The sequence below is a fragment of the Triticum aestivum genome, chromosome 1B (genome assembly GCF_018294505.1).
Source record: "Triticum aestivum cultivar Chinese Spring chromosome 1B, IWGSC CS RefSeq v2.1, whole genome shotgun sequence".
NCBI lineage: Eukaryota > Viridiplantae > Streptophyta > Magnoliopsida > Poales > Poaceae > Triticum > Triticum aestivum.
In genome coordinates this window covers 514,695,646-514,710,689 of record NC_057795.1, presented here as the reverse complement: position 1 = coordinate 514,710,689, position 15,044 = coordinate 514,695,646, and the positions used below count along the sequence as shown (strand labels likewise).

The 15,044-nt window shown below is 46.3% G+C and overlaps 1 protein-coding gene across 1 annotated transcript; it reads left to right on the top strand.

Annotated features, from left to right (window-relative positions):
• Positions 1-4,245: 4,245 nt before the first annotated feature.
• Positions 4,246-8,233, top strand: LOC123093549 (V-type proton ATPase subunit C-like). Its single transcript, XM_044515536.1, has 11 exons — positions 4,246-4,528; positions 4,633-4,701; positions 4,796-4,929; positions 5,008-5,107; positions 5,756-5,823; positions 5,974-6,115; positions 6,424-6,540; positions 6,720-6,842; positions 7,463-7,546; positions 7,640-7,719; positions 7,810-8,233. Exons 1-11 carry the CDS (start codon positions 4,394-4,396, stop codon positions 7,889-7,891), a joined length of 1,134 nt encoding a protein of 377 aa, XP_044371471.1. The 5' UTR covers positions 4,246-4,393; the 3' UTR covers positions 7,892-8,233.
• The last annotated feature ends 6,811 nt before the right edge of the window (positions 8,234-15,044 follow it).

Here is a 15,044-nt window from a genome sequence, read left to right as displayed (position 1 = left end):
GATGGACTCTAGTCTCGTCTTCGGTCCCACAGTACAACCACATGCAGTGGCTCCGGAACTGGAGAGGCTGGATGCGACGCCTGAGGAAAACCTCCAGGAGGTCCATGCCCGTCACTCCCTCCCGAACCAACTGCACCACGCGCTCCATCAACATCTTCACGTCAGCTTTCTCCTCAGGAATCAGCTTCAGAGGGGAAGGCTTGCTCACTCGGTCCATGGTGAACGGAGGGAGTCCACTCGACTGCCCTGGCGTCGACTGGACCTGGCAGTAGAACCAAGTCGACTGCCAGCCTCTGACGGACTCGGGAAAGGTCATGGGCGGGAAGGTGCTCTTATTCCTCACTTGAATCCCTAGGCCTCCGCACATTTGGACGACTCGGGTTCTCTCATCACCTGGGCTCGCCTTCTTCACGGACTGAGATCGACACGTGAATATGTGTTTGAACAAACCCCAGTGCGGTCGACAGCCCAAGAAACCCTCACACATGGACACGAACGCGGCAAGATAGGCAATGGAGTTTGGGGTAAAGTGGTGGAGCTGCGCTCCGAAGAAGTTCAAAAAGCCACGAAAGAAAACACTCGGCGGCAAGGAAAACCCGCGATCCACATGGGTGGCCAAAAGCACACACTCACCCTCTTCTGGCTGAGGCTGCCACTCCTTCCCCGGAAGCCTCGCAGCTCCGTGGGGGATCAAGGCCCTCATTGGCCATGTCGAGAATGTCATTCTCAGTGATGGTCGACTAGATCCAGTCTCCTTGGACCCAGCCTTTCGGCAGGCGGGATCTGGACGAGGATCCTCCGCGGCTGGTGGATCTCCCCTTTGCCTTCTCCGATGCCGACGCCTTCTTTGCACGCTCCAGCACCGCCGTCTTCTCCTTGGCCATGGTCGCCGGGGAGATGCGCGAAGGGAAGTGGTGCGGAGGCGAGAGCGAGCGCGCTGAGCAGGGAGGAAGGAAGCAGAGAGAGGGGGAGAATGCTAAGGCGCAACACAGAAATCCTCGCCGGGCACATTTATAAGGTCCCTTCCGAGTGGATGACAGGTGGACCCGGTCGATCTAATCATATCTGGAATAGTTATGCAGACGGGATACGTGGCGAAAAAGGCGGCGCGGAGATCGAGGCGTCCATGCCCCGTCCCATCCGAACGCCGCGGTCCGCCCCGCTTCGCGCGCGCCCCCAAATTTCGCATCCCGCGGAATCCGCGAGCAACAAATCAGTCTGTCAGGCGCGGTGTTTCCGGCGATCCGTCGCTCGGAGATCGTCGAAGCCTGAAAGATCACTCGACGCAAAAACAGAATGGATCAAGTCGACTGAAGGCAAGTTGTTTCCTGTCGACGAAGGGATTCTTTGGTCCAGAACAGCGCACAACCGGAGCGCAAAGGTTAATCGGAAACAACATCAACTCCTTCTTCACTCGAAGCCCATTCGGGGGCTAATGATGGGGTTATGTACCTAGGGTAGGGTCATGGACCTGATCCAAGTAACTTACCCCAAGGCACCCTTAGTAGAGGTCGCCTTCCAGTCGACCAACGAAGATTCACTCGACTGGCCTGAAGGACTCGACCACGAAGACTCACTCGACCACCCAGGAGGTCAAGAGACACTCTGCACTGCAACGGCCTGTAATCAAGTAGACTTTATGATAGTAAAGGCCTTTATGTGGGGCGTTACCAGTAACGCCCCAGACTTAACTCACCTTAAACCCTCTCCTACGTGGGCTGGCTGGGGTCCTGGCGCACTCTATATAAGCCACCCCCTCCACAGGCAGAAGGGTTCGGCACCTTGTAGCTCATACACTCATAATCCACTCGACCGCCTCCGGGCTCCGAGACGTAGGGCTGTTACTTCTTCCGAGAAGGGCCTGAACTCGTACATCCTTTGTGCTTACGACCTCTCCATAGCTAGGACCTTGCCTCTCCATACCTACCCCCCACTCTACTGTCAGGCTTAGAACCACGACACTGTGAGCATCCTCCCCCTTCCTTGACCGACTTAACTTGTTGAAACCCGTTGTGAGCATCCTCCGCCTTCTTTAGCCGACTTAACTTTTTGAAGCCCCAAAGCTTCTAATCCGAGCTCCAATATATCCTCATGAATCGTAAAATAGAAAGAAAGTTAAAAAATGAATTTTATTTGTAACAAAAATAGTTGAATGTACATGCCTGTGAATTTTCATGAAGAAAAAACATTCCTAATGCTGTAGGAAAAAAATTCAATGCTCCAAGAAAACTATTTTTAAAGAAATTTGAAGCACTCATTTGGTTTTTTTTCAGAGAATTAGGAATTTTTTTCCGTCACGAACATTTGCAAATATATAGAACATCGAATGATGTTTTTTGCCACCCAAAAAATCTGAATATTTTGATGTTATCTAATTTTTATTTTACTGTACATGGCTGGTGCATTTAAACTCGGGAGTAGAAGAGTACTTTAGGGACTAAAAGTATTTTGCAAGACAAATATTACTATACAATTCGTATATGTTGAATCCATGTGTTTCATACATATTAGTGGTCAATGTCATATACTGAATACAATAAAAATTCATATATCAAAGACCATAAAAATTCAAATGTGCCTTCTGTTTTGGAACTAAGGAGCATTTACAAAACAAATTCTAGTTAACCCAGCGTCTACCCTCTGAAGCATTTCACCAAACAAGCTTTATGGCCGGGTTATTGCCTCGTTGGCACAATCCGCTGAGTTATGAACTCTTCGTGGGATACGGATGATGGCCGGTGTTGACATCGGGATATGCTAAGAGGACTAGTAATTGGTCGCGGCTCATTGGCGGCGCGATAATAATGACGCCATCATCGCTCGCATTACACATGGCAATAATGCAATATAACTTGCACAGGAGAAGAAGAAAAAACCTAACTATGGATACATTTCAAGACTCATAATGCTAGAAGTTTGAAATATTATCTTAGTTCTCCCCCACCTCCTCCCAGCAAAGAGAGATAGCTCTTGTTCGCCAAATACACAATCTCTCAGTGTTTCATGTACAATCATATCATCCCACTTATGGCCTTTGTGTATGTTCCTATGGTCCAAGTAAAGTTTTAAATACTTGAAATTTAGTGCCTCGTTAACATGCAATATGTGCCAATGCCAGATTTTACATGCATCAGTCCACCGCACACATTATTACCAAGCACATATTTTTTATGACTTTATTTTGAGACAAAATTTTCAACGCAAAGCCAAAGATCGTGTATTGCTCTCACAACATGGCGGATATCGATTGTAGTCTCGTCATCAAAAGTACATACATTGCAAATATTAAACAATACCACTAACATTACACGTCAGATTAACACCAAAAGTGGAAATGCAAATTTGAACTTTGTTCCTAGCATGGCCAAATCCTGGCGACAAATCTGTTGCATCCAAATACAATCTCTTGCATCCAAATACGTGCATGTTGGTGGTTGCTATTTTTGTAACTTATCTAAGTTTCACCTAAATCTAGGTTTCATAGATGAATGTGAACTTATATACTATGCACTACAGGTTGAGTTCGGATAAAATACAAGGTACAATTTGTAATTATGATGACAATGTTCCACAGACGACGGACCATAGTTGGAAGTTCCATCACTAGCTGAAACTCCGATATGTTTGATTACGGTTTGATTTTTACAAATATAGAGTTATGTTTGCAACAGGAAAATAGTGTCTCAGAAATCGAATCTCAATGGTCTAGATTTTGGCATCATATGGGCTAGGTTTCAAAATTCTCTTTTATGGATGTCATTGCTAGATTCAGGCTACCCTATCTCCGCCACTAAAACATGCAAACAACTACAAAACTAAGTAACCAAGGCAAAATCAACCGCAAAATCCAACAACATGGTTCATCATGACATGCAGTCATGATCATCTAAAACCCTCTATGCCCTACCTAATGAATGGAAATGATGACTAACCATAGTCCAAAAGGACGCTACACAGTTCACGTCCACGCCGCCTAGTCGTGTGCTCTGGCAGGTGGTGACCATTATTCGATCACTCAGTTCAGCTTTCACACCCACGCGTTAGCAAGATTGCGGCAGTAAAATCTTTGGCCAGATTTTTGGTGGGGCTGGCTGAGGCGTGATCCAAACGGACCCAAATATACTGAACAGGGACACGTCATTCGCCACGTGTGTGTGCATGTCTGACGTGCTATGTTCGGACGCCTGCTTAATCTGAACTAAAATTGTTCTGCAAGACACTGCTCCTGCTTGCAACCAGGTCTGCAGGTAGAGAGCCGGACGGATTACTACAAGGGAAACACAACCGAAACATCTTCTCGTCTCGGGCCATCCATATCCATATCCGTAGAGGGAGATTCAAACCGAAACGACGTGAAGTTGAAAGTTGAAACAACCTCGGACCTCGGGTGACCATGCCGACGAAATACCTGATCGCCGCCCTCCCCGTACAATCCGCCGGCGGCGACATCACCGCCGCCGAAAACTCCCTCTGGCGCAGCCTCGAGGACTCCATCTCCCAGCACGCCATCGACACCCCCCTCTACCGCGTAAGCATATATAGCAAGCCTCTCCTCCGCGATCCTCTCTTCTAGCTACTTCAATTCAATCTCCCCGAGCTTGATCACTCCCTCCTCCGCCTCCCCTCCTGCAGTTCACGGTCCCCGCCCTCAAAGGCGGCACGCTCGACTCCCTCCTCGCCCTCAGCGACGACCTCATCAGGGTGCGCCCCCTCCTCCCCTATAAGCTATATAATCTCGTTCGCTAGCGTTAGGGTATTCTGATCGTTGTCTGTCTCTGTGCTTCCGGCCGTGCAGTCGAACCTCTTCATCGAGGGGGCCTCGCACAGGATCAGGAGGCAGATCGAGGACCTGGAGCGCGACGGAGGCGCCGGCGAGGGCGGCGCCCTGATCACCGTCGACGGCGTCCCGGTCGACTCCTACCTCTCCAGGTATGTGCATTCAGCTGTTGGTTTTCACGGCCGCGTCAGCTTAGCTTAACTGAAGCTTCGCCTTGGATTTTCGTGTAGGTTTGTGTGGGACGAGCGGAAGTACCCAACAAAGTGGCCACTCAAGGACATCATCGCCAGCATCCTGTCGCGGATCGCCAAAATCGAGGATGAGATCAAGGTTATAAGTAACTCTACTTCTTGTTTATTCGTTACTCCCTCCGGTCCTTTTTACTCTGCGTATTAGGTTTTGGTCAAGTCAAACATTGCAAAGTTTGACAAAATTATCTTAAAGAATATCAACATCTACAATATCAAATATATATACTCTGAAACTACATTTCATAACAAATCTAACGATATTGATTTAGCATTGAGAATGTTGATACTCTTTTATATATCTTTGATCAAAGTAGAGATACCTTGACTTTGGACAAAACTTATATGCAGACTGAAAAGGACCGGAGGGAGTACTTTTTTTATTCTAATCTGCCCCGAATTCTGCTAAGATAGTGGAACGTTAACACTGGTTAGCCGTGTAGCTACATGCATTACGGAACTGTGTATGTTGGATAGAGTTGTTTGGCAAGTAATTTTACTCTTCAGCTACACCAAGCCATTATTATACTCCCTCCGTCCCAAAATAAGTGTCTCAACTTTGCATAAATTTTAAAATTAGTACAAAGTTGAGACACTTATTTTGGGACGGAGGGAGTATATGCCAAGTAATACTGGTTTGGGGCTCAATCTTGAGCTTATGGATCTTTACTTCGTTATGAAATACTATGAATAAGTCGAATTCAAAGAAGCTCAAGATCACCTTTTGCAGGTTCAATCATCGAAGTATAATTCTTGTAAGAACCACCTGAGAACAATCTACAGAAAGCAAAGTGTAAGGTAAAATACCTAGATGTTGGCGGACTACTCAGTCTCTAGAATGTTGCCGAGTTCTTGACCTCAAGTCTCCTTGTAAAATAAGAAAAACATGTTTCTCCTTCTATTCATTGTTTTTCCTACCTTAATTGGCCCGCCTTTCTTGTGTGACAGTTTAGTCGTGCGTGATCTGTCGAACCTGGTAAAACCAGAGGATATAATCACTTCGGAACATCTAGCAACACTTCTTGCCGTTGTTCCAAAATACTCCCAGAACGACTGGTTGTCATGCTATGAGTCACTTGACACCTTTGTGGTAAGTTTGAAATTCTGGGTATGCACTTGAAGTATGAGTAGTGATAATATTGGTATCAAACTTTCATCTCAACTATTTTAGCATTGTCATTCATTTCAATAACTGCCTATTCTACTTGTGTGTTTTCCCTCCAGTGTCAATAATCATGAACTTGACATCATATATATCTTTCAAATTACACATACATTTGACTTGCAACTCTTTCACTCAAATGTTGTTTTAATTTGCCCTTATGAAGAACTTATTCTTAATTCTTGCCCTTGTCCTATTTGCGATTATATTCAGTTGAGCTAGTTGTTGAATTATAGGTACCGAGATCATCTAAAAGGCTTTATGAGGATGATGAATATGCGCTCTACACCGTAACATTATTTGCTAAGGTTGTTGGCAACTTTAAAGCACATGCTCAAGAGAAAGGTTTTCTGGTAAGTTTGTTGCGCATACCTTCTTTGTAACCTTGTTTACACTTACCGTAGTTTAGCAAGCTAACTTTGGTCGAATGATCCTTCGGTATAACACTAAATTAATGATCTTGATTGTTGCCCATGTCATTTTGTTTCCTTCTTTATTCAACCATTAATTTCTATTTCTTATTGGATTTCAGATCCGTGATTTTGTGTATAGTCCTGAAGCACAGGAAAGTAAGGACGACCTGGAAAAGCTGCTGCAAGATGAAGAAACTATGAGAACGTCTCTTCTAGAATTGTTATATGCCAGATACAGTGAGGTATATGACTTTTGCAGCTTATTTACATGTTCCTGTCCAAAATGGCGCCATTTTTTTTGAATACAAAAGAGGGTTATGTCTCCACTGACTACGGTTTTCTATGAGAACCGTTATGTCATGGTGTGTGTCTGTCTGACGTCTTAATTTTCTTCAGTTTTCGTTACGGTTGATAGTATTATAGTTTCGACAACAAAGCCAGCCATTAGGCCCCATATTGACCCCCCGCAAAAAAAAAAGGCCCCATATTGACTGCCTGGACAGTGGCGGAGCTTGAAGCCCATTGTTGGGCGGGCGGCCGAACAGAAGAAAAGAGCCGGTGGGCTGGTGGTCCAAGGCCCGAAGTAAAAAATTAGTGTACAAATTGCAAAAAGCTGGGCGGGCCTTGCCATGGCTCCGTCAGTGTGTCTGGACATCCTGGCATGTCCAAATCAGGCCGATCCTGACTTACTAATCTGATATCGTGGTTTGTTCTGATTGTGAATAATACACGGTTATCACTTGGTGGGTTTCTCACGAGTCACGAATCACGACCACCTATGTTCATGCATTTGTCTCAAAAAAAAAACCTATGTTCATGCATGGTTCCTCAATTATAACTACTTCTACTGACTATGGTGCAGGTATTCAGTTCCTGGATGCACATATGTGCTGTATTTGTCTTTGCAGAGAGCATTCTTAGATATGGTTTGTCACCATCAATCCTGGTAATTCTTGATTTCCTCCACTGTTCTATCATAGTTGCTCTTATAATTTTGTTATCTGATCGTTAAATCTGTCGTTGCTTTTGCGTCAATCAGTGTGTTGTTCTAGCACCGTCTACGGAGAGCGAGAAAAAAGTAAGGAACATCTTAGAAGAGCATTGTGGAAATGCCAATAGGTAATTCATTGCCTGGGTTGCAGTCAGTTGCAACGTTAGTTAGTAATAAGTCACTCGCATTGTTTTGCTAATTGAACGTTTTAATTGCAGCAATGATTTCTGGAAATCTGACGATGATGGTCTCGGAGGTGAAATCCACCCTTATATATCCTCCACCATGAATGTCGTGTGAGTATGAGCATATAGTGCTAGTGTGCTCTTGATATCTCCATGGAGGCAATGTTCTGGAGCAACTATGCTTTCAGTAATCAACAGGTTTTTCAATACACTGTTATTGACTCATAACGTCGCATTAAGGAGATACAAGTGTAACGGATTCACACCCGGCCTCTGCAATACGAACCAACAAAATTATCACAACGCAAGTTTGGTCAATTTTTTGGTTTATATGTAGCTTATGTCCTAGAAATAAACCTACCCATTTGTAGTTTTGGGAATCTACACAAGACGGAATTCCCGTTGGTTTTATAAATGTAAATATATAATTCTGGTACGATACGGAATTTCATGAATATATAGCCACGTCACAACGAGAGTTTGAATTGTGTTGTTGCAACTAGTTTGTCTTGGTAGCGCGGGGGGGGGGGGGGGGGGGGGGGGGGGCGGCGCTAGGGGTATTTTTGGGTTTTCATGTGAATACCCATGTTTTTATAAAACAATATTGATTTTGGCAAAAAAGTGACAATTTTCGAAAATAGCAATGGTTTTGGCAAAATGAATACACATGAATATCCGGTTGCAAATTTCTGGAGCCGCCACTGCTTGGTTGCATGCCATTTTTGCAAAAGTGATTAGGGGGACTAAGAGCAACTCCAATGGCTGACCCAAACGGACGGCGAATTTGTCTGCTTTTTTGTTCGTTTGGATCGGCCGCCCGCCCGGCGTCCGCCCTGTTTTAGATTTAGGTCGGCAGTGTGCCCAACGCGCCGACCCATTTCATGTACGCAATCAACATTAAAAAAAAGGCCCGCGGCCGATCTTGCCAGCGGCCATGTCTCATGCCGGCACCATGCCAGCGTCGGCATACAATGTCGGCTTCAAAAAATAACACCACAGTTCATGCTGGCGCACTCGCCAGCCGGCCGGCACACATGCCAGCACATAAAAAAGGGTGGGACTTGAGTTTGACCACGCCATCGCGGCCCTCATGTCATGCCAGCACACCTGCTGGCATCCGAAAAAGATGGCGCTCGCCGCCATAGATCACTCGTCGTCGAACTTGAGCATGTCAGCCTGCATCTCGAACCACGACCTCTTCCTTGGCGACACGGTGTTGAGATCCACCTTCATGATTTCCACCCGGTCATCATGCTCGCGAGAGCCACTTCTTTCGCCTTAGTCTTGGCGTTGGCAGCCTCGATCTCTAGCATCTTGGCTTGCTTCTCCGCCTCCATCTCAAGCATCCGTGTTTGCTTCTCCGCCTGATCTTCATTGTAGCCTGCGGACGGCGTGAACGCCCCTCGGCCATCCTGGCTTTGTGTCTCGTCGGGATTAAAGCCAGTGGCCTGTGCACCATCCTCGAAGATCATGTTCTGCATGTAGTCATCGTCGCTGCTAGGGGCCGGCATTCTGTCGAACAGGTTGCATGTGTCGGTGTCAAAACCGGCGGATCTCGGGTAGGGGGTCCCAATCTCTGCGTCTCATGATCAATGGTAACATGAACACGGGATTTTACCCAGCTTCGGGCTCTCTTAATGAGATAATACCCTACATGTTGCTTGATTGACTATAATGAATATAGGGGTTACAAGAGTTGATCTACCTCGAGATCATATGTTGTGGTCTAAACCCTAGAGGTATGATGAGTAATGTCATAATGATCTATCGACTAGCCTAGCCTCGGTTTATATAATGTACCATAGGCCTAGGGTAACAAGAGTCCTAGCCGAATACGCCGGTGGGGGAGGAGTCCTTGTCTTGATCACCAAGTCTTGTGGAATCTTCCTTGTATGCGGCAACTGTCCGAACTGGCCCATGAGTATACGGCCATGGGGGTCCTCGGCCCAATCTAACTGATCGGGGGACGACGTGGTGAGTACCCCCTAGTACAGGACACCGTCAGTAGCCCACTGAACCGATCTTTAAGTTGGGGACGCTCTTCGATTCTTCCGAACTGTTCTTCATCTTCGGTCGTCGGTCTTGAAAACTGGTTCAACAAATCTTCTCATCTTCGATCTTGAGGATCGTGAAATAAATCCGAAGAGTTTATATGTCGGGTATCCGAGGAGCCCCTTTAAGTTATTGGCCTTTATCAATGCCTGGTTATTTTTCACGCCACACCTCGGGTTTGAAGTTGTTCCCGGGAGGCAGTGTCCTCTTGCGTCTGATCTTCAACGTCGGACTGCATTTGAGGTATCTTTTGCAGCCGAGCACCAACGCTGGACTGCTTCCGAGCTCCAACGCTGGAATGTATCCGAGCTCCAACGCCGGACTGTGTCCAAGCTTCAACGTCGGAATGTATCCGAGCTCCAATGCCAGAATATGTCTGAGGTGTCATAGATTACCTTGGTTCAAAAAAGTTGAAGGAGTTTAGCCGAGCTTAATGCCGGACTGCTTCCGAGGTGATGCACCACCCCTGACTGTGGGCTGATTTTTTGATTGGTGCAATTTATTCTCTGCCGAGATATATAGCCAATAGCTCTCAAGGTGTGTGCGTCGGTCTAAAACCCGAGATGCACCTGAAGGAAAACATGAGACCGCTGATCCTACTTGCCCCTGAGACTCAGGTCGATGTGCGAAATCGGCCTGAGGATCAACTCCTAGCTCGGCAGCATACATAGGAATAGAGACGCGGTGTGCAAAGTCCTCGAGACTCAGGTTGGGTGCGGCCGACCAACCCGAGGATAGTAATCTCCTCGAAAACTATATTGCACTTTAATTTTTCTGCATTGGACAGGCAATGCAGTAGCCCCCGAGACACAGGTCGGGTGGCGACACCAGATCAAGGGATCAATGTACCCCTTTAATATTTGTAAATAATAAGCATGAAGCCCAGTAGCCCCTCGAGCCTTAATGTGGGCACGGGTGGCCGAATTAAGGATCGATATCCAAAGTAAAATCACAAATTATGTGTAATGATTCTATGTATCTAAGTACTTTACATCATCAATGCTCGGATCTGCATTGTACAAAATTTTATTGACCAGCCCTCGGCTTCAACCTCCTCGGCCAGTAGCCGGGGAGTGTTTGTCCCACTTTATAAAGCCTTTATGAGGGCAAAGATTTATGGCAAACAAGGCAATCCGGCCATACGGTTTTATAAACAAAGGTACGCAGAGAGACATGTTATATTATTGTTTTAACATAAGAAATATCGTCCAAAGAAAATAGTCCCGCTATCGGTTCCTTTCTTTGGGTTGTCATGCTAAGCATGATCATGAAACCTCAGCTCCGATCAATGTGGGAGGAAAATACCGAGGATTTAGTTCGGGGAAAGCTTCCAAACTCTATGGTCTAAATGAACCTAAATTTTTACTTCCGTTGCGACCGTTTATAATCTGAAAGTGGCCCATCGTCGGCTTCTACCCCCTTGTGGATGCTACGCAGGGTGTTTCCAAAATAACAAAATGATCCTTAGCCGACGTCTCGGTGCCCGAAGGCGGTTATGTTGGCGGAAACGAGGCAATCAGATATGCATGCTTTATAACTTTCACTTAGTCATAGGAGCTTAAAGTTGGGAGGCCAGCAAGTAGCCCCCCGCTTAGTGTTCAGCGACAGCCGAGGTCAAGCCGTAAACAATTCGGCCAATGTTATGAACGGCCCATCTTTTAATACAGTCATCGAACTGCGGACCAGTTTACTCTTATTGTGATAGTCAGTTTTTGGCTTTCTCCACTACGGTGCCTAACCATGCGAGCTGGAAGCACAATCGCAGTGGTTCTCCCTTTGCACACCTAGCCGAACAAAGCGGAACATAGGAGGCGAGCATAGGAGCTGGGCAACCCAACTATTGACCAAAGACGCAATTCGAAACTGATGCATATATAGCAATATCAGAGAATTTTTGCTGAATCTCTAAAGGTGTCTGGCATTGCACTGTGAGACTTATGCGGAGAACACACAAATAGTTGAAAAGTGCCATAGGATTGGAAAACCAAAAAACGTCAGGAAAAACTCAATGTTCGAACTAGATGAATTGTTCGGTACCAATCAGAAAATTGGTCTTAGAGAAAAAATTGTGCTTCTCTCGTGCTTTAACATGACACATCCTATCTCAAGACTTCAAGCGGGTCAGCCTACGGCTTCAACCTCCTATCCCGAAGGTGGATGAGAGGGAAATCGGGCTATTGACTACACACTTGCGTCGAAAAAGGAGTGATAGAAAAAAAACTTTGCAACGACTAGGAAGAAGAACACTTATTATAAAATAGCTCATATAAATTTAAGAGCCCCCAAGTGACTTGGGTAAAAAGAATTTTATCTATAATGATTGTATGTACCGAAGTACTTATATCATATATGTGTTCACCCGAACTTTATACGCGTCTTAACCGACCATCGGCTTCTTCCTCTTCGGTCGAGGACCGAGAAGTGTTATGTACTCCACCTGTCGAGAGTATCGACGGTGTTTCCGATAACCAGGCAATCAGGCCATAAGGCTGTAACAGACAAAGCGCGCTCAGGGAACTTATGCTATATTACTAACAAAATGTAAGAAGCATCTTCGAAGAAAATAGTACCCCCACCGATACCTTTCTTCGGTGCCCCATTGTCATTATGAGACTTGTGCCATAGATTTTTTGTACTCATGAGTTCCGTTGTGTGCCGACCATGATTGAAAATAGTAAGAGCGCTAGCTTTCGGCTTCACCCAGTCTAAGGTCTGGCTCGGATGAACCGATCATGACAATCGCAGAGGTGCTCCCTTTACTCCCTAGCCGAACAATCGGGAACGTAGGGGTAAGCACAGGAGCCAGGCAACCCAGCTTGCAAGTGGCTTAAGTCAACATGGTGCATATTGTGGCGTAATACACGAACAAGGAACGAAGCCGTACAAGTATAATCATATGCAAGAGGAAAAGCTCCATCAAGGGAGCCCCCAAATAAACGGGGTATTTGAATACGTGTGTCACAAACAAAGTTTGGACATGGAAGTTTTTCACAAGCAACTTTTTGCCAAAAAAGTATAATGCTTGTTCAAACTGAATAAAATTTAAGACTGAAAGTTTTTGAGCATGAAAGCAACTTAGCTGGTTGATATGTTTGGCGTTGATGACGCGGTCCGAGCTTGATGTGGGATAGGGTTCCAGCCCCCAGGCTGATCCCAAGGTGGCCGAGCACAGAGTCCGGCACTCCGAGAAGATGAAGCCCCCAGTCCAGCTGCGGTAATGGAGCAGGTCGGCGCGCCAAGGCGACAACACGGCTCAGTCTGAGTCGATTGGCTGCACAGGTAAAATAGTGCAAACCAAAAGAAATGACAAATAAAGATAATAATGTATATATAAAAAAAATTCTTCTACTTATTTAACACAAGTGAAGGAAATAATGAAAGAGATGTGGCCTGAGCGTCGAGGTCAATGTCGATGCAGGGCGTCAGTGTGACGCGGTGAAGGCGTGACAAAGCCCGAATTCACAGGTCGGCCCGAGTTCCCGATACGGTGTTCGCCGAACTATGTGCGAAAACTGGCCGAACCACCACGCGACCGTCATTAATGCGGCCACCATTTGATAGGCCCGTGTATAGATGATAGAACACAGCAGAATAATAATTCCTTGGGGAAAATAAACCCAAACAAGAAAAAATTGCTGGGATTAATAGCACCTGGTTTATTTGTTGTAGCAGTCCGAAGAAAGGTTACTCCCAAAATTGGGACTCGGTCCGCACACCCATTGCCTGATGGGCGATGAAGCGATGGCATGGCGATCCTGGCAAAGGTTGGCTCGCCACGGCGAAGCCCATGGTCCAGCTAATGTGATGAAGCTGGTCGGCTGGTGACGCCGAAGTCCCCGAAGTAAGTTGATGAAGAAATAGCCAAGTCCCCGGTCTAGCCGAGGTGACGGAGCAGGCCGGCGGGGAGTTGTTGCAGCTGCCATGTCAGCCGAGGTGTTGAAGTAGTTCGGCGTGACAAACATTGGCTCGAAGAGGCAACAGTGCGGCCATGCGGGTGTGCCCGCTCCGTGTAATCCATGTAGCGGCGATGTTGGTGAAGATTTATCCTTCGCGATGCCGAACTATTGTTCGGTTGGCCGAGATGATGATCCGAAGAAGTTGAGTTCGGCTTAACAAAGCGGCGACGCGTCTAGCGCAGGTCGGCCGTCGTGGAGTGATGTTGTCGAGCCGGTTTGACACCGGTGCGATGGTGAAGATCGTATTGTAAAAATACTTTTAATATTAATGGGATGTGTTTGAGAATAAAACACAATACCCCATACAAAAACTTCCTTCAAAAAGGATATCCGAAATCCCGTTCATAAAGAAGATGAACTCGGGTCGGATTCGTTCTCGCGCAGAAAACATATCCGAAAAGTGATGCACTAATCGGAAGTTTCCCGGAGTTTGGATGGTCGGATCGAGCTGAATTTTTGGGAGGTGGTAGATATGGGAATTCCACAGCCGATCAAAGGTTGGATCTTCCAAAGGACATCCGAGCTAGATGCTGGACACCCCACTCCAAACTCGTCTGGATTCTCGTCCAGATTCAACAGGGCTCCGGTATATTGGAGATTGCCGGAGATTCCTCCATCGGAACTCGACGAAATTTTTGCAGGGTTGTTGTAGACTTAATTTCGCATAATTCCACCGAAGCAATCATTTAGGAGACACTCGAGGAGGCGGTGGCGGCGGATACAAGTTTGCTGTCCAGAAAAACAGCACGGTCGTCTGAGGGCAATATTGATGTTGAGCCCCCGAGTTCCATGGATGACTCCTCCATGATCTTGATAGAGATCGGAGTTGATGTTGATGAAGGCCCTTATCCGAACATGATGATCGGAGGTAGGACGTAGTCTTCGGTCAAGCCAAGGTGACCAGTCGAGCTGGTGACGAAGAAGCAGACGTCGCAGTTGACCTGCAGTCGAGCCATTGATCCTTTTGCCGATCACACAGCGGAACTCTCAATGAAAGCACAAATGTCGGTGTCAAAACCGGCGAATCTTGGGTAGGGGGTCCCAAGCTATGCGTCTTAGGATCAATGGTAACATGAACACGGGATTTTACCCAGCTTCGGGCTCTCTTGATGAGATAATACCCTACATGCTGCTTGATTGACTATAATGAATATAGGGGTTACAAGAGTTGATCTACCTCGAGATCATATGTTGTGGTCTAAACCCTAGAGGTATGATGATTAATGTCATAATGATCTACCGACTAGCCTAGCCTCGGTT